We start from the raw sequence: 24,725 nt of genomic DNA on the forward strand, positions 1-24,725 counted from the left end.
CTGAAATTATTGTGGCAAATAGAATATGAATAAAAAGGATTAAGCAACATGTGTCCAGCTGCAATGAACTTCTAGAATCTAATGAGGTATTTATATGACCTTGAGTAATAGTGCTTGGCAACTTAGCAGTAGAAAAATTATGGGAAAAATAACCCCAAAAGGGAGCAGGTGATAACATAATCAAAGTTGGCAATTATAAGGGAGTAACCATGAGTTGCTAATCAGGAGATGAGGTCTAGAAATTAGTGATGAAATGGAATGAAACCAAGAACAGGAAGTTAGAGTAATGTTAAGGTTAGGCAAAAGAGAGATAGATGTAAGTCCCTGAAACAGAAAAGATGAGGAAGCATGAGCTAGGATGTTCACAGGATCAACAACGTGAGTCATAAGGTCTCTATGTCATCTTGGAGGGAGAAGATGGCAAAATTGTCAGCTATTAGTAAAGCAATTAAATGGATTTGGTATTTAAATGTATTAGAGCAACTATACAAATTCATAATGTGAATGTTTTGAAATAGAGTATATAACCTCAGAGAAAGTTGTTCCCCCCCCCCCTTACTTAAATATACTTCACTTTTATTCTAGACACAATGGCATCCATTTCTTTGGGCATCTCATTGCAGTTACTCTTCCATTCTATCATCTTTAACTTACAATGAAGATTTTCCCTTTGCTTTCAACTAGGCTCAGATCCCTCTTATTTGAAAAGAAAAATGCTGCCCTATTTCTCTCTGCATGTTTACTTCTCTAGTTCTTAAAAGTAAATGTCTCATCATTGAATTTCTGAAATGAGTTTTCAGCTTTAGTTCTTTCTAAGAATATCTAAATTTATCCATAGCCAAATCCAGATTTTTTTTTCAGGTTTTATACTGCTTGCCTTCTTAACATTTTTCCATTGATTATCCACTCAAGAGTTTTGCTCTGTTACTTTCTTTAACTTGAAGTTTTACTGTTCTCTCTGATCCCTTCCATATATATATAGATTTTTTTTTTTTGAGCACTGTGTATCTTTTCTGAGCACACTCATTTAAAGCTTTGTATGCTATTTTCTCGCTTGCTATATTTATCTTTTACATATATTTTCATGTTTCTAACTTTAATCATTGCATTACATCCAATATTTTATCTTCATTCCTTTTATTTCTATTTACAATTTCCTTTAAAAATGATTTATTTTAGTGACATCCAACTTTCACTAAAACTTTTTCATCTACTTTCATACACTACATCTATTTTTCATCTACTTCTGTCCTAATCATTGTGTCTTTTTGTGTTACCATGGTTCTTTTGTCCTGACAAGATCGAAACTTACTTTAGACTTTCCACAGGTTTTCCTCAACTATTTCCATCTGTCTGTAAATCCTGTCATTCCTTATCTCCAGCTGTCTGAAGTTTTCCACTTCTCTCCATTGTGACTCTGAGCTCAGAGCTGACTTAGCTGGCGGATCTCAGTAAACACTTTTGATTTATTAATTTTGAGCCTCCCCTCCCACAAGATTCACATTTCATCCCTCAAAAAAAATCTTTGACATGAATAGCCATTTTAAATATTATTTCTCTATCTTCACTTCTTCTTAAAAACTTTTATTCAGTATTACTGCATCTATAGATATTTTTCAGGATTCAAAATTGACTTGATATACCTTTTTAGATATTATGTTTATTTTCAGGAAATGTTTATTACTGCTTGGAAATATTAGTTAAAATTGTCTTCAATACCTTATCTATATGCTTACTGATGAGTTTAGAGGAGTGGGAAAAGGGCTTATCAATGATCACTCTGCGTAAAAGTTACTTAAACACCGATTTCCAGGTAATATTACATAGTCATATAAGTGTCAAAATTCATATCATAGGAATGAAGTACAGCATTTAAATATTCTGCCTAAAGTTAAAAAGTGGCAGGTGTCCTTACCAAATGAAAAGGTGAACCATAATGGAGTAAATCAGCTGAATCCAAAATATAAATGTTCCTTGAAGTGTGGGGCATGAAGCCTGATTTTGAACAATGGAGACTTAAAGTCTTTTAAAGTGTAGCCAAATGCAAAATAGAAAGTGTATATGAATTTAGTTTAGCTTGAAAAATCAGTTTCTCTCCTCCACTGACTCCCTTTTTCTTTGGTAAGGCCTCACTCTTTAAAAAATTAAAATGTAATCTCTTTATGCTAAAAAGTGTTTTTCTACCTACAACAACAATAACAAAAGATGTATAGAAAGTCACAGTATGATATCAAAAAAGCTAGTTAATCTTCCATGATGTATGATCTCTAAATGAAGCACAAATACTCTATTTTTCCCCCTTTTTAGGCACTAGAATCTACATTGCCTCTCTTAATTTAGCTTTATATCTCTATGAGCATAAATAACTTTCTTAGAAGTGTTTCTTTCCCTGGCAAAGATCCAGCTTTATGTGGTATCTTGGTATTCAACAAGTACACCTGTTAAATGGTCTTTGATTGATTACATATGTGTGTGTATGTGTATATGTATATATATATATATGCATTTTGAATATGTTCAATAATATATAGAAGGTCTTGAATTAAAGTTTAACATCTTTGAAACAACAAAAGTATAGCATAGTTTAACACCATCTCCTAAAGTATATTTTGTATCTGAAGTCAAGGTGACATACAATAAAGAAGGAATTAACTTTGATTTGCAATAGAAAAAATGATGGAATCAGGGTGCTAATTCATAATATTAATATACCATGATGGTTAAGTAACTCAGAAATACTACAATAATTCCCCAAATCACATCCACCTTTTTCTATTAATACAAGACTCTGAGAGAAGCATATGAACAAATTATAAGGACAAATGAAAGAAAACTGCTGTGTTTTATTTTCCATTAGGTATTTTCTCCAAAATTCTACTTCAATCACTCTTCTTTCAAAGATAGTTATGTCTTACCTGTTTTTTTCCCTATATGTTTCTCATTTCTTCACCTCTAAACATAAATCTTAGATCTTACCTTTCCCACTGAAAAGAAAAACAAAGGGCCAGAAGTGATAAAGATGCCCTCTGCTTTCATTGCAGGTATAAGCTAGTGAGGGAGAAAGAAAACCCAGAAAGGTCATGGCACTTCCTTTTGTAAGAAGGAGGCCCTGGGCCAGACTACCAAAGCCATGTTGAATGGAGACCAGTAACAGTTGCACAAAAGTATAGGACCTTGTTCCTAATTTCTTAAGAGATCCAACCAGTAAAAATTCAGTAAAGGGTAAAAGAGAAGTTTAAGATATTTCTCTGTTTGCTTATAGAAATTTCTTCAGTTTGTTTTAACATGGGATATCCAGGGCAGGTTTATATGACTGATATATAAGATGGTTTGGGTGTCATGAAACCAATTAAAATTTTCTGTATACTATTTTAAGAATTCCAAATCAACTCATGAGCACTAGAAGTCTAGGCTCTTGAAGTCTGTGTTAAATATTTCATAGGAAAATGCATATATTGTAGGGAAACATCAAGTGTTATATATTAAGAAAACAAAAAGGAAATTAAAAAATGGACCACTCACTCAGGAAAACAACTGTTAACCATATAAATACAAACTAATATGTGTATATATATGTATATGTACATATTTATTAAAATGAAAGGATGGGAAATAAGGCAGGGTATAAATAGATATATAAAATAAGGAATTAAATATAAACCTAACATGTTATGGAATTACAGATGCAATGGAATGTTTCTTTCTAAAGATTTTTTCTCCATATTTCTCCACTGTTGGCTGGGCACACACATAATTGTTTTACATAATTACTTAATATTGCAAAGTCAGTTCAGTTCAATTCAGTTGCTCAGTTGTGTCTGACTCTTTGTGACCCCATTGACTGCAGCACACCAGGCTTCCCTGTCCATCACTAACTCCCAGAGTTTACTCAAACTCATGTCCATTGAGTTGGTGATGCCATCCAACCATCTCATCCTCTGTCATACCCTTCTCCCCCCACCTTCAATCTTTCCCAGCATCAGGGTCCTTTAAAATGAGTCAATTCTTCATATCAGGTGGCCAAAGTATTGGAGTTTCAGCTTCAACATCAGTCCTTCCAATGAATATTCAGGACTGATTTCCTTTAGGATGGACTGGTTGGATTTCTTTGAAAAGTCAAGAAGGAATCTAATGTAAAACTTAATGATAAAAAATAACAGAACAACACCTGAAGAAATAGGTCTTCAATATTAAGAAATAATAAAAATATTTCTAAGTTGAAACAGAGACAACAACCAAGATGGCCTGTATCTTTATTTGCTTAGAAAGTTCACCTCTGAAGTTGTTTATGGGGATTACAACTTCTCTCACCATAGCACTTGCACAGTTTTTGTGTTGAAGCCCCTACTTTCATGACTTATAGAGACTTAAAACTAGCAAGTTTTAAGCATTGCTGTTAACATTTTCCTCAGGTAATTCTTTATCCATTTGTGTCTGCCATTAAACAGTGACCTTCATAAGGGTTACTGAGTCCAATTCATCTCTTATTATCAGTTCCTGGCACTTAATAGATACCTACTTAATACTTGTTGAATGAGTGCATGACTGCAATGAAAAAATACTTTTGAGAATCATCCACCAAACCACTATAAAAAATTAGAAAGTAGTATTCAAGGTTATATTCTCTCTAGATTTTCTTTGAGCAGAGTGTTCCAGTATCTGTGGTTGCATTCTTTTTATACTTTCAGGAGCCTCTAAGAAATAGTAACACATCAGGACTTGAAAAGTGATTTGGGATTGGCATGTAATACTTTGTCAAAACAAAAATTGCACACAAATGAAGACAAAAGGAATGTGGATAATCCCTCTCAGGAATAGAGGAATATACCATATTCCTCAGAGAGGATGAAGGATGTCAATTCACATATTCATGAAATGTATTCAAGCTTTGACAATACTGTATTATTTTGCTTGTGCTTTGGCATGAATTTAGAGACTGATATATGGGCCTATGAGGTATACAATTAGTATGTGTTTTAAGTGATTCTAGTGATATTGCTCAGTTACTATTCCCAATATATAAAACCCTATAGGGCTTTTGTCTTTCTTACTTTCTACAGATAAACTAACACAATGTTGAACTCCACTCTAGCAGAGAATGGAGTGACATTCTTCATTCTCTTTTCAACCAACTGCCTATGTTAGAGATTAATGTGATATTCATTTTTTGTACCAGCATGGCAATTTTTGACTATTTCAGGTTTTCTCCAGCACATCTGATAAAGTATCTATATTATATTCTCTTAGGGAAAGGATAGGACTAGAGGAAATAGCAAATTTATTGTAAAAATTGCAACCCAGATCTATGCTCCAGGGAAAGAGTCAAAGAACCTTAAAAGAAAATGATTGATTCAAATTAGAGGCTTTTCACTATTTTTCATATATTTAAAATATAAGAATCATATTTAATATATGTTTGTAACAATTTAAACATGTTCATTCTTCTCTTACTCATTATCCTTTATTCTTTCCCCACCAAATTTGGAGCTTAGGTTTCCTGTTAGCCTTCTTTCCCCCAAAATATTTTTTGGAACTATTCAAAAACATGTATAGTACCTTGAAAGTGTATTTTTCAGCAGAATCTAATTGTTATGTAAAAATATTTGTTTTCCGTTATTAACACACCTGTGTGTAAACTAATTCTGTGATCACTACAACTATAAATTAAAAAACTTTTGGGGACTCAACTCTACCCAATAGTCTTCTACATATTACTGAAATATCAAAAGTTAATTGGAAGTTAACTTGTAATATGTATTCTTTGCACATATTCCTGTCAAGAAATTCTATGTCTAATTAAGACAATAAGGATATTTGTGTTATGATGATTTCTGATATTAATAGTATTTCTATAATATTTCAAACCACTTTTGAATGTCTGTCTTTTTTTTAATCTGTTTTTAATTCTGTAACTGTAAGCTTCTGTGAATGAGGGTATTTTCACTGTAAAACAAATTATTATCCAGAGAAATGTCTTTTGCAGCATTTGATTTTGACAATTTAAAAAATTTCTGGATCTGGGATAGCCTTGAAAAGTATTTTCAGGGCTAGATCAACCAAGTTAATACTCTAAAGGCAATTTTCTTGGTTGTATCATATGAACCAACAAACACTTCACAACAGCAAAACTGAACTCATATGGGGATGATATCAATTTGAAATGCTATCACTGAATCTTAATTTCCATGGAGTCTCAAAAACCAGTGAAAACAATTTTCATTTCTTCCCATTGCTAGATATCACATTTAGATATGAAGAATCTATGTTCATTAAAAATATATCAAACATGTATATGTAAATTGCTCTCTTAAATTATTCATAAGTTTCTCCCTTCAGTTTTGTAAGTAGCATTCTTTCTCTACATTTGGTTTATCATTCCCAAAGGTTTTCAAGGTGTTAATTTTGTACTTTCCATTTCAGTTTAATGAGCAAATCAGTTGTTATTTGCCTGACATTCATAAAATGTTGCTTAATTTTGGTGGGTGGAGAATCTTTTAGTTGTATTAAGCTGATAAATATTTTAGCCACAAAAGTGATGCCTGCAGTCAGTTTTGTCTTATTTGGCTATGTTGTAACAGTTTGTCAAATTACCACTGAAAATTGAATAAACTCTGTATTCAAGACAGTTTTATTTTGAATATTTTTTTATTCCTAATTTTGTTGCCATTCATCTAAGCCTCCTGCATGGAAGTATTGCAAATTTAAAATAGGAGGAAACAAGGGATAAAGAAGGAGAGACTTATTTTTAAGACTAAGACTTTTTTCATATTTTGTTTTGTGCTTTAAGTATGGAGATCTTTGCTATATTTATACCTAGGGGAAAATAACATTTGATATTGTTGTTGTATTATATTTGTATTTTTTGAGACAACATAGAGAAGAAAGTACAGACCTGGGTTAATAAAGCCTGTGTGCAGTTCCCTTATCAGCCATGTGATTATGATCATTAACTCCCTGAATTGCAGTTTCTATAGTTGTGCGATTTAATATGTTAAATGGCTGATTTGACCTACTCACTTGATATAAAATTTTTATTAGTCATTTAGTACATTTGAAAGCAGTTTACTATTAAATAAAATATATATTATACTCACTTCCTTCCATATTTTAACTCTGGAATATATTAAAAGTATACGACAAGAATCAGATTGAATAAATAAGCATGTCTGTCTTGGTGCCTAAAATGCCTCCTTCACAGTATAATGTTCTTCCCATCTTAACAAACAACTGACTAGTCATTTTAATGTCATTAGTAATGCTAAAATTCCCCCTTGAAAAGTTAAATGATGCAACACATTTACCTTTCATTTAAAATATTAATTTTTAATAATTTTTAATGCAATGTCTCTTAAAGACTTAAAACTCATAATTTTAATACAAGTATAGGTATCATCATGCCTGCTTCAACCTAGATCTAATCAGTAAAATATTAATAGTTGGATTTCTTGCTACAACGTTTTCCCTTTTTTATTTATAGAGCTTGTAAATATGAGTGAAAATTTCTTCAGAATTAATATACTTGGGATTCCAACCATAGCTCAATTTGGTTGTAAAAGTCCAATGCATTTATTTTATACAGCATTTTCAGGGGGAAAAAATCAACTTTTAAGATAAATCAAAACAATATGTATTAAGGAAATACACATATTTTTATATAGTTTAGTATTTTCATGAAGAAATACAAAATGTGAACATCAGATCAGATCAGATCAGATCAGTCGCTCAGTTGTTTCTATATGCAGTCTCACTTTCTCTTCCTGTATACGATTGCTTATATCAGTCAGTTCAGTTCAGTTCAGTCACTTGGTCATGTCTGACTCTTTGCAACCCCATGAATGGCAGCACGCCAGGCCTCCCTGTCCATCACCAATTCCTGGAGTTCACTCAAACTCACGTCCATCGAGTCGGTGATGCCATCCAGCCATCTCATCCTCTTTCATCCACTTCTCCTCCTGCCCCCAATCCCTTCGAGCTGTTCCAATGAGTCAACTCTTTGCATGAGGTGGCCAAAGTACTGGAGTTTCAGCTTCAGCACCAGTCCTTCCAAAGATCACCCAGGGCTGATCTCCTTCAGAATGGACTGGTTGGATCTCCTTGCAGTCCAAGAGACTCTCAAGAGTCTTCTCCAACATCACAGTTCAAAAGCATCCATTCTTCGGTGCTCAGCTTTCTTCACAGTCCAACTCTCACATCCATACATGACCACAGGAAAAACCATAGCCTTGACTAGACGGACCTTTGTTGGCAAAGTAATGTCTCTGCTTTTCAATATGCTATCTAGGTTGGTCATAACAAATATGCACAGAGTATACACCCTTTGGCATGATGAGTCAATGATTGCCATATTTTTCTAAACTTTAGTCACCGCTATTTTCTGACAGCTGAATAAAGCTTCACTGGGCATAACTTCAGAAGAATAGATCTGGTTTATCTGAAAGCATGAACTTCTGTATTGTAATAACAGAAGCAGAAGATATTAAGAAGAGATGGCAAGAATACACAGAAGAACTGTACAAAAAAGATCTTCATGACCCAGATAATCACAATGGTGTGATCACTCACCTAGAGCCAGACATCCTGGAATGTGAGGTCAAGTGGGCCTTAGAAAGCATCACTACGAACAAAGCTAGTGGAGGTGATGGAATTCCAGTTGAGCTATTTCAGTCCTGAAAGATGATGCTGTGAAAGTGCTGCAGTCAATATGCCAGCAAATTTGGAAAACTCAGCAGTGGCCACAGGACTGGAAAAGGTCAGTTTTCATTCCAATCTCAAAGAAAGGCAATGCCAAAGAATGCTCAAACTACCGCACAATTGCACTCATCTCACACACTAGAAAAGTAATGCTCAAAATTCTCCAAGCCAGGCTTAAGCAACATGTGAACCGTGAACTTCCAGATGTTCAAGCTGGTTTTAGAAAAGGCAGAGGAACCAGAGATTCCTAACTTGCTAACATCCTAAATTGCTAACATCCACTGGATCATGGAAAAAGCAAGAGAGTTCCAGAAAAACATTTATTTCTGCTTTATTGACTATGCCAAAGCCTTTGACTGTGTGGATCACAATAAACTGTGGAAAATTCTGAAAGAGATGGGAATACAAGACCACCTGATCTGCCTCTTGAGAAATGTGTATGCAGGTCAGGAAGCAACAGTTAGAACTGGACATAGAACAACAGACTGGTTCCAAATAGGAAAAGGAGTACGTCAAGGCTGTGTATTGTCACCCTGCTTATTTAACTTATATGCAGAATACCTCATGAGAAACGCTGGATTGGAAGAAACACAAGCTGGAATCAAGATTTCTTGGAGAAATATCAATAACCTCAGATATGCAGATGACACCACCCTTATAGCAGAAAGTGAAGAGGAACTCAAAAGCCTCTTGATGAAAGTGAAAGTGGAGAGAAAAAGTTGGCTTAAAGCTCAACATTCGGAAAACGAAGATCATGGCATCTGGTCCCATCACTTCATGGGAAATAGATAGGGAAACAGTGGAAACAGTGTCAGACTTTATTTTTGGGGGCTCCAAAATCACTGCAGATGGTGACTGCAGCCATGAAATTAAAAGATGCTTATTCCTTGGAAGGAAAGTTATGACCAACCTAGATAGCATATTCAAAAGCAGAGACATTACTTTGCCAACAAAGGTTCATCTAGTCAAGGCTGTGGTTTTTCTAGTGGTCATGTACGGATGTGAGAGTTGGACTGTGAAGAAGGCTGAGTGCCAAAGAATTGATGCTTTTAAACTGTGGTGTTGGAGAAGACTCTTGAGAGTCCCTTGGACTGCAAAGAGATCCAACCAGTCCATTCTGAAGGAGATCAGCCCTGGGATTTCTTTGGAAGGAATGGTGCTAAAGCTGAAACTCCAGTACTTTGGCCACCTCATGTGAAGAGTTGACTCATTGGAAAAGACTCTGATACTGGGAGGGATTGGGGGCAGGAGGAGAAGGGGACGACAGAGGATGAGATGGCTGGATGGCATCACTGACTCGATGGACATGAGTTTGGGTGAACTCAGGAGTTGGTGATGGACAGGGAGGCCTGGCGTGCTGCTATTCATGGGGTCACAAAGAGTCGGACACGACTGAGCAACTGAACTAAATATAAATACTATATTTCTTGAAAGAATAGGTGAAATAAAACATGGGTTATGTACCTTCTGTGTTTTAACATTTCATTTATTGACATGTTTTATTTCTGCATTTTCTGTCTGATTTTCTTTCTATATTTAAGTTTCTTCCATAGTTCTTCCATATTACAGGATTACCAAAATAAGCTTTGCTTTGTATGAATTCATGCTTTAAAATGGCGTCACAAAATAATTTATATAATTCAAACTAGAAGAGCTAGCCATTTAGCAATCTAAATGGACAGAATTGAAAGTTATACTGCATTTGTTTATGCATTCATAAATTACCTAGTGCTGTAGGTTAACAGTGAATAATAAAGATCTCTGTCCTCATTGTGCTTAACATCTAATAGCACCCAAATATATCAATAAAAAGTAAAATTGTAAAGAAATACAAGTGTAAATTTGCCACTCTAATTCACACAATGAAGTAGAATGTATGGTGCAAAAATCAGAATATATAAGACTTCTTGAAGGAAATGATGTTTGTGATATCAAAAACAGGAGCAAATTAAGCAAGTATAAGGCATTTCAGGTAGGGAGTAGTGTGTACACAGGGTATTTTGGAAATTCTTCCTAGTAATCTCTATGAATAGCTAATTTTTTACAATAAAAATTATTTTATTGCAAACAAATACATACATATATTTCTTTGTAAAAGGTATTTTTGTTGTTAGTATGAATGTTATTGCTGTTTTTATTAATAATATACATTTTTGTGTTTACCTGAGTTTATCTACAATTTCATTTCAGCTACTTGTTCTGGACTGAGTGGGGACAGATGCCCTGTATTGGAAAGGCTCGCTTAGATGGCTCAGAGAAGGTTGTCCTCGTGAGCATGGGAATAGCATGGCCAAATGGTATCTCCATTGACTTTGAGGTCTGTTGGTTGTCTTAAGTGTTTAAACTGCATTAAATGCAAACTTGCTTTACTCAATTTTTAGTGTTCTCTTATTTTCTTTGTTAAACACTTAATAAAAAAACAGCTTGTAATATTACTTTTCAATCGATCTTAGGAAAATAAATTGTACTGGTGTGATGCTCGAGCAGACAAGATAGAAAGAATTGACCTTGAGACTGGTGGGAATCGTGAGATGGTGCTGTCAGGGAACAATGTGGATATGTTTTCAGTTGCAGTCTTTGGGGCTTACATCTACTGGTCTGACAGGTAATTTATTTTTTCATAAGTATTTGAGTCTCAAAATGTTTTTTAGTGTCAGTTGCTTTACCCTTGTAGGATTAGCCATTTCTTACCAAGGTCACAAAAAAAATCTCACAAACCATGTAATTTCCACAAAAAAAGGCAGTTGCTCTTGCTATTCCAGGCTCAACCCTTTCAATGTCATAGACTAATGTTGGTTTCTTTCCCTTCTGCTGGGCCATCTGTTATCTTCAGCTTAAATAACTGGTTTGGTTTGAATTAGTTAAAGATTATTAATTGTGTATGTTCGACTTCTTGGCAGAGCACATGCCAATGGGTCCATCAGAAGGGGCCACAAGAATGATGCCACAGAAACTGTAACAATGAGAACGGGTCTTGGAGTCAACCTCAAGGAGGTTAAAATCTTTAACCGAGTAAGAGAGAAAGGTCAGTGCTCTTCTATTATCAATACATTTTATGTTATTTTTTTCTCTTATTTTTTTTAACATTTATTTATCAAACTTAACTTAGGCATTAATTTTTATAAGTCCCAAACCTCAAGAACCCTCTTTTTTTTAACCCCCTAATTTCTAACAAAAATCATATGGTAGCCTCATGAAATTAATTTATAATCATTCATAGATAGATATTTTTGCCTGGACAGTGCATGTATATGGACATGTTATATACTTGGCCTGTCTTCAGTATAGGTTTAGACTCAGTAATATAGAAACATTTGATAAATACATATATTTAACCTAAGTATAAAAAGCACAATTAGGATATTAGCAAAGAGCAGCCAAATGTTTTTCCATTTTATTTAGAACTGACCAAACATGCTGCATTACTTGGACCAAAAGGTTGTCTTCATGTCAGATTATATTTTAATATATAAAGTGATGATGACTTTGGAAGGTTGCTATTAGTGTGAAATGTGTCCATAGTCATCATTTCTTTGAAATATGTTTCCTTAAAACATATTTCTTTAAAATGTTTCCTTAAAACATATTTCTTTAAACTATGTTTCTTTAAAACATTTTTCTTTAAAATGTTTTTAAACTGGTATGACAGTGACTTAGATATTTTTTAATATCACTTCTATTAAGATAATATTCATTTTAAGTGCCATTAGAGTAAATTATAATTTTCTTGACATCAAATAAAGATATATAACATAATTGTTTTGAAGAGGATGATGGATTCATGGAGGAGAATTAGTCTGACATAGAAATCTTAATAGCATATTACACGCTCACTCAAAACTGAAGTAAAAAACTTATGCCCAGTATACTTAGGATGTTAGGAACCATAAATTTCTTTGATACCTTATATACTTCATAGACACAGGTAGTGCTTCTTTGCTTTTCTTGTTGAACTCAGTTCATGTTTTGAGTGAATTAGTTACTTGCTCCAAAGATTACAATACTTGAAACCTATTGTAATCCCAGTATCAAGTTTCAAAAAAGTTATGTACTTAACTAACAGATTAAGGTTAACTTTTAAATAATTCTCTTTAGATGGTCAGGGAAGCAGAAGAGTGTGAAATAATAAATCTAAGGTTTTAAACTGGAGTGACTAAAAAACAAAACAAAACAGTACTTAACAGTGTTTTTTTTACTGACCAGTCTAAAATTAAGAATAAGATAATCCAGAAGATTCAATGTTAATTTTTTAAAATGTTTCTAAGAAAAAAGTATATGGAAAACAAAAGCAAAAGCACAATGTGTGTATGTATCTTTTTCTTCTCTCTAGGGACCAATGTTTGTGCCAAGAACAATGGGGGATGTCAGCAGCTCTGTCTTTATCGAGGAAATTCCTGGAGAACTTGTGCTTGTGCCCATGGATATTTGGCAGAAGATGGAGTTACATGCCTAAGGCATGAAGGCTATTTGCTGTATTCAGGGAGAACAATATTAAAAAGTATACATCTTTCTGATGAAACCAACTTAAATTCACCAATAAGGCCATATGAAAATCCACGTTATTTCAAGAATGTCATAGCCTTGGCTTTTGACTATAATCAAAGAAAAGGTAGCAACCGAATCTTCTACAGTGATGCACACTTTGGAAATATACAGCTTATTAACGATAACTGGGAAGACAGACAAGTAATTGTTGAAAGTAAGTATGACATTTTTTTTTAAAATAGTTTAGTGGAAAATCATTTGGAGTAATAGAGAAATTAGAGTGGTGATTGCATGTAGCAATTACATTTTCCTAGAGTTTTTATTCTAAAACAAGTGCAACTATATCATCCAAACCCCCAAAAGTCAAAGAAGCAATTAACTGCTTAACATGTACAGCATGAATATTATGATTATTAGCTTCTAATCATGGAACATTCAGTATATTCCTTTATAATGTTTATTATAAATGTTTATTAAAATTCATGGGAAATAATTTTTAGTATAAAACTTACTAATTTTATTTTCTTCTAATGGGAGAAATTATATCTTTATGGATATCTATCTAATTATATTTGGTGAATTTTATTTTCTCAAATATCACAGATTATCTTTGGTTTGTGTGCATGTATATGTATGTAACATTCTTGATGAGAGAATGTAACTAATGAATTAATATTTTTAAGACATTTTTAAAATTTTATAAGACAGTCATTTTAATATTTTATGGGATTCAAATGTAATATTGTATGAATTATCTATATAATTTAGAGAAACCTCTTCCTGTCATCCGACTTTACAGGGACTATCTATCTATTCCTCGTTTAACATCTCTACATGATTTCCATATATTCCTTACTTTCCCAATTTTACTTTATTGAGGTCAATCTTTGTCATTACTTTTTAAATTTCAAAATAATGCATACGTTTATTGTAAAACGTTCAGGTAATATGGATTTGAAAGGAAGTTTTTGCCGCATCACTGCAACATCAATTCCGTTTACTTACTTGTGACAGCTGTCATGACTCCAGAATTTTCTATACATATGTGTTTCATTTGTAATAACAAAAATGGAATGATCTCTATGTAATATTCACCTGCTTCTTTCACTTAGAATATATCTTTAAAGGCTTTCATTTAAGTATATAATGCTCTATCTCATTATTTTGAAAGCCTGTATCTATCCTGTGTCTGCGTGCCACGTCACTTCAGTCGTGTCCAGCTCTTTGCGACTCTATGGACTAGAGCCCACCAGGCCCCTCTGTCTGTGAAATTTCCCAGGCAAGAATACTGGAATGGGTTGCCATGCCCTTGATCAGGGAGTCTTCCCAATCCAGGAATTGGACCCCAGTCTCTTATGTCTCCTGCATTGACAGGAAGGTTCTTTACCACTAGTGCCTCCTGGGAGGACCATCTCTCCTGTAATAAGGATAAACTAATTTATTTAACCATTTTCTTATTGACAATCATTTAGGTTGTTTTGGTGTCTTATCATTACCTACAATGAACGTCACATAAATATTTTTTCACACATGTGAATATTGCTTTTGTATAGAATCCTAGAAATAGAACTGCAAAATCAATGTTTATTTTTGTAATTGGTCAAATTTATTTTCAAGAAGACTATATTAATATATGATTTCATCAACTGTTTATGAAAAAGACCTATTTTCCCTCACTTTTGACAACAATGATTTTATAATATTTACTATCATATAGCTAATATATAAAAAGAGTCAGCTTATTTTAATATAAATATATATTAACTAGAGAGATAACTAGATAACTAGAGAGATCCAGTATCTACTCATATATTTTATTCATATGAAAAATAGATACTTTATGTCAAACTCTATTATACATTACCATCCCATGCTAGGCCTGCTATAGTTTATTTTGTTCTTTCAACATTTAGTATCCTCAAAATCCTTTGGGTCTATTCAAATCTGACTCAGCCTTTCCAAGTCAGTTCAAGTGTGTACTTTCAAGTATATACAAATATAAAATATTATTTCTTTATTCTATAGGGTACCATACTTATTGATAGTTTAATACCAATTTGTATATTCTAGCACAAACATACATATAGCATTGTATATTCATGCTATTTTGCTTTCTAGTGTGTGTGTAAATATGAAGATACAACTATAAATATACTAATCATAGAGTTCAGACATTTGAGAGTTGTTGATTCTTTAGTTATAGCTCTATGAAGTTTATACTATAATTCTCTTTGGTCCTCCCTCCATTTTCTTAGACTAATACAATTTAGAGTTGAATATGCTCATGTTGCACATGTAATCTATTAACTTCTTCAATTTAAAAAATTAAATTTCTATTGAAATTTAATAGAATCTCTAAGATACTAAAGGTCTAGAGAATAAATAATCTGTCTGGGGAAGGGCAGGGTGTACAACGGAACTGAGTCAAGGAATCTAAGTGATCAAAAGTATGTTCATAATAATACTAGATATTTGTCCTTTTTACAGTGTTAAAAATGGCACCAATGGTGGAAAAACCATTGTGGCTAAACTGATGATACCTTAGCATTAATGAAGACGGCAGCACCAAACAGTACTAGTAGTGAGTGTATTTTTCACTGCCACTTAATAGCAGAAAAAAAAAAAAAAAAAAAAAAAGCCAGTTTAACTTAAGAATGTCCTTGAAGAAAAGGTAAAAAAATAATTTTATTAAATCTTAATCTTTCCCAATCCTTCAGATTATACCTCTTTATTACACTCTGTTATAAAATACAAATAAGGAACTTCTATTGCATTCTTAAGTCCAATGGCTGCTAAAGGAACTGGGTATTTCTGGTTTTATGTAAGTCCATGGTTCTTTTAACTGACCTTATCTTTCACTTGAATGAGGAACAGACAAACTATGATTATTCAAACCTGGCTGTGTGGCAGACTGAATACCATGAGTCTATTATTCCAAGGAAAATAACCTACATTTGTTGCAAATAATAAAAATAAAGCTTTCAAGTAAAAATTAAATTTTTGGAAGAATTGTATCTACTATAGTAAGCTTGATAGTTTCCCAATACTTAAAGGCCTTTCTGATGAGATGGTAGTGGTATTACTAGTGATTTGAGGGGTTGTTGCGTACTGAAATTGTCAACATTTAGAAGATATGTGCAACTCAGGGAACCAAAATTTTCCTAATTACATGATAAAATCATGCCTGGGTAAATGATACATTAAGAGTATAAGATAGACCAATGAATTTAATAAAATGGAGTATGAAACATTCATCACTATGGTTTCTGATTCTACACTGAATCTAACCTTTAAGTAACTATCACTTTTCATGTTCTGTAGTATAAAAGCATATTCAGAATTATCTAAAAGGCTATGAAAACCCTCTTCCTTTTTCAACTCTGTAGTTGTGTGAAGCTGGATTGTCTTTATCAGTTCAGTTCAGTCACTCAGTCATGTCTGACTCTTTGCGACCCCATGAATCGCAGCACGCCAGGCCTCCCTGTCCATCACCAACTCCCGGAGTTCACTCAGACTCACATCCATCGAGTCAGTGATGCAATCCAGCCATCTCATCCTCTGTAGTCCCCTTCTCCTCCTGCCCCCAATCCCTCCCAGCATCAGAGTCTTTTCCAATGAGTCAACTCTTCACATGAGGTGGCCAAAGTACTGGAGTTTCAGCTTTAGCACCATTCCTTCAAAGAAATCCCAGAGCTGATCTCCTTCAGAATGGACTGGTTGGATCTCCTTGCAGTCCAAGCAACTCTCAAGAGTCTTCTCCAACATCACATTTCAAAAGCATCAATTTCTCAGCGCTCAGCCTTCTTCACAGTCCAACTCTCACATCCATACATGACCACAGGAAAAACCATAGCCTTGATTAGATGGACCTTTGTTGGCAAAGTAATGTCTCTGCTTTTCAATAGGCTGTCTAGGGTGGTCATAACTTTTCTTCCAAGGAGTAAGTGTCTTTTAATTTCATGGCTGCAGTCACCATCTGCAGTGATTTTGGAGCCCCAAAAAATAAAGTCTGACACTGTTTCCACTGTTTCCCCATCTATTTCCCATGAAGTGGTGGGATCGGATGCCATGATCTTCATTTTCTGAAGGTTGAGCTTTAAGCCAACTTTTTCTCTCCACTTTCACTTTCATCAAGAGGCTTTTGAGTTCCTCTTCACTTTCTGCCATAAGGGTGGTGTCATCTGCATTTCTGAGGTTATTGATATTTCTCCCGGCAATCTTGATTCCAGCTTGTGCTTCTTCCAGTCCAGCGTTTCTCATGATGTACTCTGCATATAAGTTAAATAAGCAGGGTGACAATATACAGGCTTGGTGTACTCCTTTTCCTATTTGGAACCAGTCTGTTCCATGTTCAGTTCTAACTGTTGCTTCCTGACCTGCATATAGGTTTCTCAAGAGGCAGATCAGTTGGTCTGGTATTCCCATCTCTTTCAGAATTTTCCACAGTTTATTGTGATCCACACAGTCAAAGTCTTTGGCATAGTCAATAAAGCAGAAATACATGCTTTCTGGAACTCTCTTGCTTTCTCCATGATCCAGTGGATGTTGGCAATTTGATCTGGTTCCTCTGCTTTTTCTAAAACGAGCTTGATCATCTGGAAGTTCACAGTTCACGTATTGCTGAAGCCTGGTTTGGAGAATTTTGAGCATTACTTTACTAGCGTGTGAGATGAGTGCAATTGTGTGGTAGTTTGAGCATTCTTTGGCATTGCTTTTCTTTGGGATTGGAATGAAAACTAACCTTTTCCAGTCCTGTGGCCACTGCTGAGCTTTCCAAATTTGCTGGTATATTGAGTGCAGCACTTTCATAGCATCATCTTTCAGGATTTGAAAGAGATCAACTGGAATTCAGTCACCTCCACTAGCTTTGTTCATAGTGATGCTTTCTAAGGCCCACTTGACTTCACATTCCAGGATGTCTGGCTCTAGGTCAGTGATCACAGCGTCATGATTATCTGGGTCATGAATATCTTTTTGTACAGTTCTTCTGTGTATTCCTGCCAGCTCTTCTTAATATCTTCTGCTTCCGTGAGGTCCATACCATATCTGTCCTTTATTGAGCCCATCTTTGCGTGAAATGTTCCGTTGGTCTCTAATTTTTTTGAAGAGATCTCTAGTCTTTCCCATTCTGTTGTTTTCCTCTCTTTCTTTGCATTTATCACTGAGGAAGGCTTTCTTATCTCTCCTTGCTATTCTTTGGAACTCTGCATTCAGCTGCTTATACCTTTCCTTTTCTCTTTTGCTTTTCACTTCTCTTCTTTTCACAGCTATTTGTAAGGCCTACTCAGACAGCATTTTGCTTTTTTGCATTTATTTTCCATGGGGATGAGCTTGATCCCTGTCTCCTGTACAATGTCACAAACCTCCGTCTATAGTTCATCAGGCACTCTATCTATCAGATCTAGTCCCTTAAATCTATTTCTCACTTCCACTGTATAATCATGAGGGATTTTATTCATGCTGCTGCTGCTGCTAAGTCGCTTCAGTCGTGTCTGACTCTGTGCGACCCCATAGATGGCAGCCCACCAGGCTTCCCCGTCCCTGGGATTCTCCAGGCAAGAACGCTGGAGTGGGTTGCCTTTTCCTTCTCCAATGCATGAAAGTGAAAAGTGAAAGTGAAGTCACTCAGCCATGTCCGACTCTAACAACCGCATGGACTGCAGCCTACTAGGCTCCTCCATCCATGGGATTTTCTAGGCAAAAGTACTGGAGTGGGGTGCCATTGCCTTCTCTGGATATTCTTAAATTACAACTAAAATAACACAACAATTTTGAAGTAGATGTGAGAATTCAGCTGTATTGTAGTAATCCAGTCATTAAGCACACTGATAAAATGATAAAATATTGCTTTTTATCATTTTAAAAATGCAGCTATTTTCATAGATGATGGCATTCATATTAGTAGGCTATCATTTTTTTAAATATATTAATACATATTAAAACATTTTTCAGTTTAAATTTCTAACAAGGTAATAGATAATACCTCACATATACAAAAGTTTTCCTGAAGTCTTCAATATTTTTTAAGAGTGCAAAAGTCCTCAGAACAAAAATAATTGCAAACAACTCTTCTAGACTAAAGGCTCAGAAAATTTGAAGTGTAAATATATGAAAAATCAAACAGTAAACAAGGAGTGACACATCATTTGGTATGATTAGAATATGAGTTTTACGGCATGAATGGTGTGAGATGAGGCTAGCGTCCTAGAGAGGAGTCCAATATTGAAGGATTTGGTTTGTCAAGAAAAAAGTATTAAAATTTTTACTGAAATGTAATTAAAAGTGTATCATTCAATAGTTTTTGGTATATTCCATTATAAATTTTTAAAATTAGATAAAAATATGTAAAACATAACATTTACATTTCAACTTTTTTTTTTTTGCAAAGAATAGCCAAGTTTACTACAGTAACAGAATTTCAGGTAATGTTTAGGAAACAATAGTATGATTTATATTTATATAATGTTATGTTTGCACTTTACATAAAGAATAAAATATATAACATTTAAGTCATGTGAATTTTATCATTGGCCCTATTAAAAATAGAGATATAAGAAATAATCCAACTTCAACCATCAAATGCTTCATTCCATAAGCATTGTTTACATATCTGATTATAATGTTAAACCTTTTAAATTCTAGATCTTGCTTCCTCTTCCTCTGCTTCACATCAGCAACTTTATTTTTTTTTTTTTTTGACTGAGCATTGCTTTTTTTTTTTTAATTTTATTTTATTTTTAAACTTTACAATATTGTATTAGTTTTGCCAAACATTGAAATGAATCCGCCACAGGTATACCTGTGCTCCCCATCCTGAACCCTCCTCCCTCCTCCCTCCCCATACCCTCCCTCTGGGTCGTCCCAGTGCACCAGCCCCAAGCATCCAGTATCGTGCATCAAACCTGGACTGGTGACTCATTTCATACATATTATACATGTTTCAATGCCATTCTCCCAAATCTCCCCACCCTCTCCCTCTCCCACAGAGTCCATAAGACTGATCTATACATCAGTGTCTCTTTTGCTGTCTCGTACACAGGGTTATTGATCCAAAATCTTGAAATCAACTATTTTTAATTGAACAATTCAGTGATGTCAATACATTCACAGTATTGTGCAACCCTCACCACCATGCATCTCCAAAACATTTCTTTCTTTTTAAAGACAAACCTCATTGAAGCAATTATTCCCCATTCCCCCTCCTTGTATTCGCTGGTAACCTTTCATCTATTTTTTTCTCTATAAATTTGGCTATTGTATATATTTCATATAAATGGAGTCATACAATATTTGCTTTATCGTGTGTTGTAACTCACTCAACATAATATTTTGAAGGTTAATTCATGTTTTAGGTATCAGTATCAGAAGTTGATCTGCCTCATTATGGCTTAACTATGTTCTCTTGTATGTATATGCTGCTGCTGATAAGTTGCTTCAGTCATGTCCGACTCTGTGCGACCCCATAGATGGCAGCCCACCAGGCTCCCCTATCCCTGGGATTATAAAGGCAAGAATAGTGGAGTGGGTTGCCATTTCCTTCTCCAATGCATGAAAGTGAAAAGTGAAAGTGAAGTCACTCAGTCGTGTCCGACTCCTAGTGACCCCATGGACTGCAGCCTACCAGACCCCTCTGTCCATGGGATTTTCCAGGCAAGAGTACTAGAGTGGGTTGCCATTGCCTTCTCCGTGTATGTATATAACATATTTTATTTATCCATTTATCTGTTTATGGATACTTGAATTACTTCTACCTTTAGTTATTGTGAAAATGGTACAGTGATCATTGATATACTAATATTTAAGACAAGGAGTTTCAATTTTTTTAGTCGATAAAGGAAAAACAATGGAAAGCTTTAAGGCATGTATTTAATAGGATTTCTGTTTTATGAAGATAACTCTGGTTATGTTATTTGATAATATTTAAGAGATGCCATAGGAGTTTGTTGCTGTGTTACAGATCCCATTTCTATAGTGGTAACTTGAAAGCAGCTTAATCAAAGTATGTATGTACTCCTGTTCAGTTGTTTTCTTTTTATTTGGTTGATAGTTTCCTTCACTGTAAAAAAGCTTATTAGTTTTATATAGTCACAATTATTTTCACCTTTATTGCCCTTCCTGAGGAGACAGATGCCAAAAACAAACAAACAAACAAACCTGCTTTTTTTAAACTGGGTCAACTGCATTACTATCAATTGGTCTATTAAAATTTTCTATTCCTTCCTAATTTAGGTCTTAGAAAATTGTATATTGATAGGAATTTATCCATTTCTTCTAGGTTGTTCAATTTGTTGGTGTATAATATTTTGAAGTAATCTTATTATCCTTTGTATTTCTGTCGGGAGCCACATTAGACATTACTGACAAAATGGAGGCACGGCCCCAACCCCCTCTCCTCATTCCACAGACACGGTCCCAGGATAAAGGAGTTAAGTTTTGTGATTCTGACTTGTTCTTTCCTTTCTTTGGTTGAGTTGGCTAAAAAAATATTAAGGTGCTTATTGTTCTTGAGAAAACACAAAAAACACAAAGCCTGCTACAGTCGTGCCCAAAAAATAATCTATAAAATAACCATTGACATTTGTTCAAAGATTTTTACAAAAAATGTCCCAGGATGAACACGTAGGCTGCAACTTGAGGCCATGAAAAAGATTGTTATCTGGGACCTGTTTGTGAGGAAAGTGTTTATGACAAAGAAAGTTTGCTGAGTTTAGGGTTTAAAAATAATTTAAAATAGTTAAAAACCTTTTTAAGAGATAGTGAGCTTAAGATACTAGGGACAAACAGGATTTAAAAAGATAAAAAATAAACTGAAAAATGTGGTATACAGCCCAGACATAAACATGAGTTACAATGTAATCACAAGAAAACACAATTATGAGAAAATCGCTGAAACAGGAACTAGGTTTAAAGGGCAACAATGAGACAATAAATCTGGGTGAGAGAAAACTAAAAATGTCAAACCTGTGACCTAATGCTTTTGTCAAAGTATAAAAAAAGACCTGATGCTTAAAATAAACGTGTAGCCCCACACCTTGATCATTCCCCACCGACACCGCTCATCTCTTCAGACTGATTCCCTGGCTGCTGGAGCTGGACTCGGACATACTTCTTTGTTGTTACTTGTAAGGCTAGACTGAGATTTTTCTTGGTTCTTGGCATAGACCAATATTACTATAAACTTCCCTCTTAGAATTGTTTTTGCTCTGTCCTGAAAATTTAGGACTGTCGTGCTTTTCTTTTCATTTGTCTCAAGATATGTTTCTCTTTTCTCTTAAATTTCTTCAGTGACCTACTGATTAAGAAGCATGTTGTTTGGCTTCCACATGTTTGTATACTTATTGCAGTTTTCTCCTTGTAAGTAATTTCCAGTTTCATAACACTGCAGTCAGAAAACAATGTTTAATATAAATTCAATCTTCATTTATTGAGACTTGTTTTGTGGCCTAACATGTGATCTCTCTGAGAGTATTCCATGTGCACTTGAAAGGAATGTGTATTTTGCTGTTTTAGGATGAAATGTTCTCTAGTTAAACCCATCTGGTCTAATATGTCATTTAACCCAATGTTTCCTCATCAATTTTCTGTCTAGCTGATCTATTCAATGATGTAAGTAGTTATGTTAAAGTTTCCTCCTCTTACTGTATTACTGTTCTTTTTTTTTATGTATTATTTGCTTTATGTATTTAGGTGCTGCTATGTTGGGTGCATAGATATTTACAAATGTTACAGCCTCTTGGTTGATTAATCTCGCTTTTTCATTACATGATGCCCTCCATTTTCCCTTGATAAAATCTTTGTTTAAAAGTATATTGCTACCCCACCTTCTGTTTGTTTCCATTTGCATAGCATATAATATTCTATCCCTTCACTTTGTGCATCTTCAGATATGATATGATTCTCTAGTAGGCATTTAGCAACACCGTCTTTTAATTGGAGCCTTTTGTTCATTTAAAGTGATTTTTGATGACTATACATACTGCTCTTTTGTTAATCATTTTTGGTTGTTTTGTGATTATTTTGTTCCTTTCTTCTTGTTTTCTTTTTGTAATTTGTTGACTTTCTTCAGTGTTATGTTTGTATTTCTTTCTCTATTTTTTTTAAATTTTATTTTATTTTTAAACTTTACATAATTGTATTAGTTTTGCCAAATATCAAAATGAATCCACCACAGGTATACATGTGTTCCCCATCCTGAACCCTCCTCCCTCCTCCCTCCCCATTCCATCCCTCTGGGTCGTCCCAGTGCACCAGCCCCAAGCATCCAGTATCGTGCATCGAACCTGGACTGGCAACTCGTTTCATACATGATATTTTACATGTTTCAATGCCATTCTCCCAAATCTTCCCACCCTCTCCCTCTCTCACAGAGTCCATAAGACTGTTCTATACTTTTTGTTATCTATGTATTATCAATTTTTTGCATGTGGTTCATATGTAACAACCTACATATATGTTTAAAGTCGATGGTTGCATAAATTTGAGCACATTCTAAAAGTAGTACACTGTTACTGCCCCTCTTTTATAATTTGTGTGTCACTTTTCTATTTTAGATGTAAAATTTTTGCCTCTTTTGTCTTTTAATCTTCATACTAGCTTTATAGGTAGTTGATTCATTGCCTTCACTACATGTTTGGGGTTTACCAGTAGGATTTTTTTCTAGTATTTTTCTAATTTTTCATTATGTCCTTTTTCTTTTCTATTTAATAATGCCCCTTTAATATTTCTTATAAGGTCAGCTGAGTGGTGATTAACTCTTTTTTTAGTTTTTGCTTGTCTGGGAAACTTTGTATCTCTCCTCTAATTATGAATAACCACCGGTGTATTCTTGAGTATTCTAATCAGAAGTTGTTTTTTTTTTTTTTTTTTTTCCCCCATCCCCCAGCACTTTGTATATATCAAGCAAGTTCTTTCTGGCCTGTAAAGTTTCTACAGTAAAGTCATTAAATAGATAGTCTTTGTGGGTTTCCTAACTTATTTTTCTCTTGCTGATTTTAAGATTCTCTCTTTAACTTTTGACATTTTGATTATAGCTTGTTTTGGTGTGAGTCTTTTTGGGTTCATCTTGTCTGATACCCTCTGTACTTCCTGGACTTGGCTAGCTGTTCCCTTTTCCAGGTTATGGAAGTTTTCACCCATTATTTCTTCAAACAGTTTTTCTATCCCTTTCTCTTTATCTTTCTTGAACTTCTATAATACAAATCATAGTACTGCATGGTATTGTTCCAGAGATCTCTTAAACTATATTCATTAGTAAAAAAATTACTATCTGTTCTTTTGCTCTCCCAATTGGGTTATTTCCACTAATCTGCCTTGCATCCTCTAATCTTCCTGCATCCTCTAATTCTGTTGACTCCCCTCTTTGTATTTTTTATTTCAGTTAATGCATCCTTTGGTTCAGATTAGTTCACTTTAAAAAATTTTTTCTCTTTGTGGAAGTGCTGAGTTCATCCATTTGTCTCTCAAGATTGGTGAGCCTATTTAACTATTTTTTTTGTTTCCTATCAGGTAAATTGTTTATCTCTGTTTTGTGTGGATTATTTTCTGAGGTT

The 24,725-nt window shown here is 34.3% G+C and overlaps 1 protein-coding gene across 1 annotated transcript in view; it reads left to right on the plus strand.

Moving 5' to 3' along the window:
- The window catches only part of LRP1B (LDL receptor related protein 1B), a 2,209,913-nt gene that overhangs the window by 1,613,467 nt on the left and 571,721 nt on the right, over positions 1-24,725 (plus strand). Inside the window, exons 38-41 of the mRNA XM_025261770.3 lie at positions 10,882-11,008; positions 11,145-11,296; positions 11,592-11,716; positions 13,022-13,390. Of these exons, the coding sequence (XP_025117555.3) occupies positions 10,882-11,008; positions 11,145-11,296; positions 11,592-11,716; positions 13,022-13,390 (773 nt within the window). The remainder of the gene's footprint in view (positions 1-10,881; positions 11,009-11,144; positions 11,297-11,591; positions 11,717-13,021; positions 13,391-24,725) is intronic.

The sequence above is a fragment of the Bubalus bubalis genome, chromosome 2 (genome assembly GCF_019923935.1).
Source record: "Bubalus bubalis isolate 160015118507 breed Murrah chromosome 2, NDDB_SH_1, whole genome shotgun sequence".
Taxonomy (NCBI): domain Eukaryota; kingdom Metazoa; phylum Chordata; class Mammalia; order Artiodactyla; family Bovidae; genus Bubalus; species Bubalus bubalis.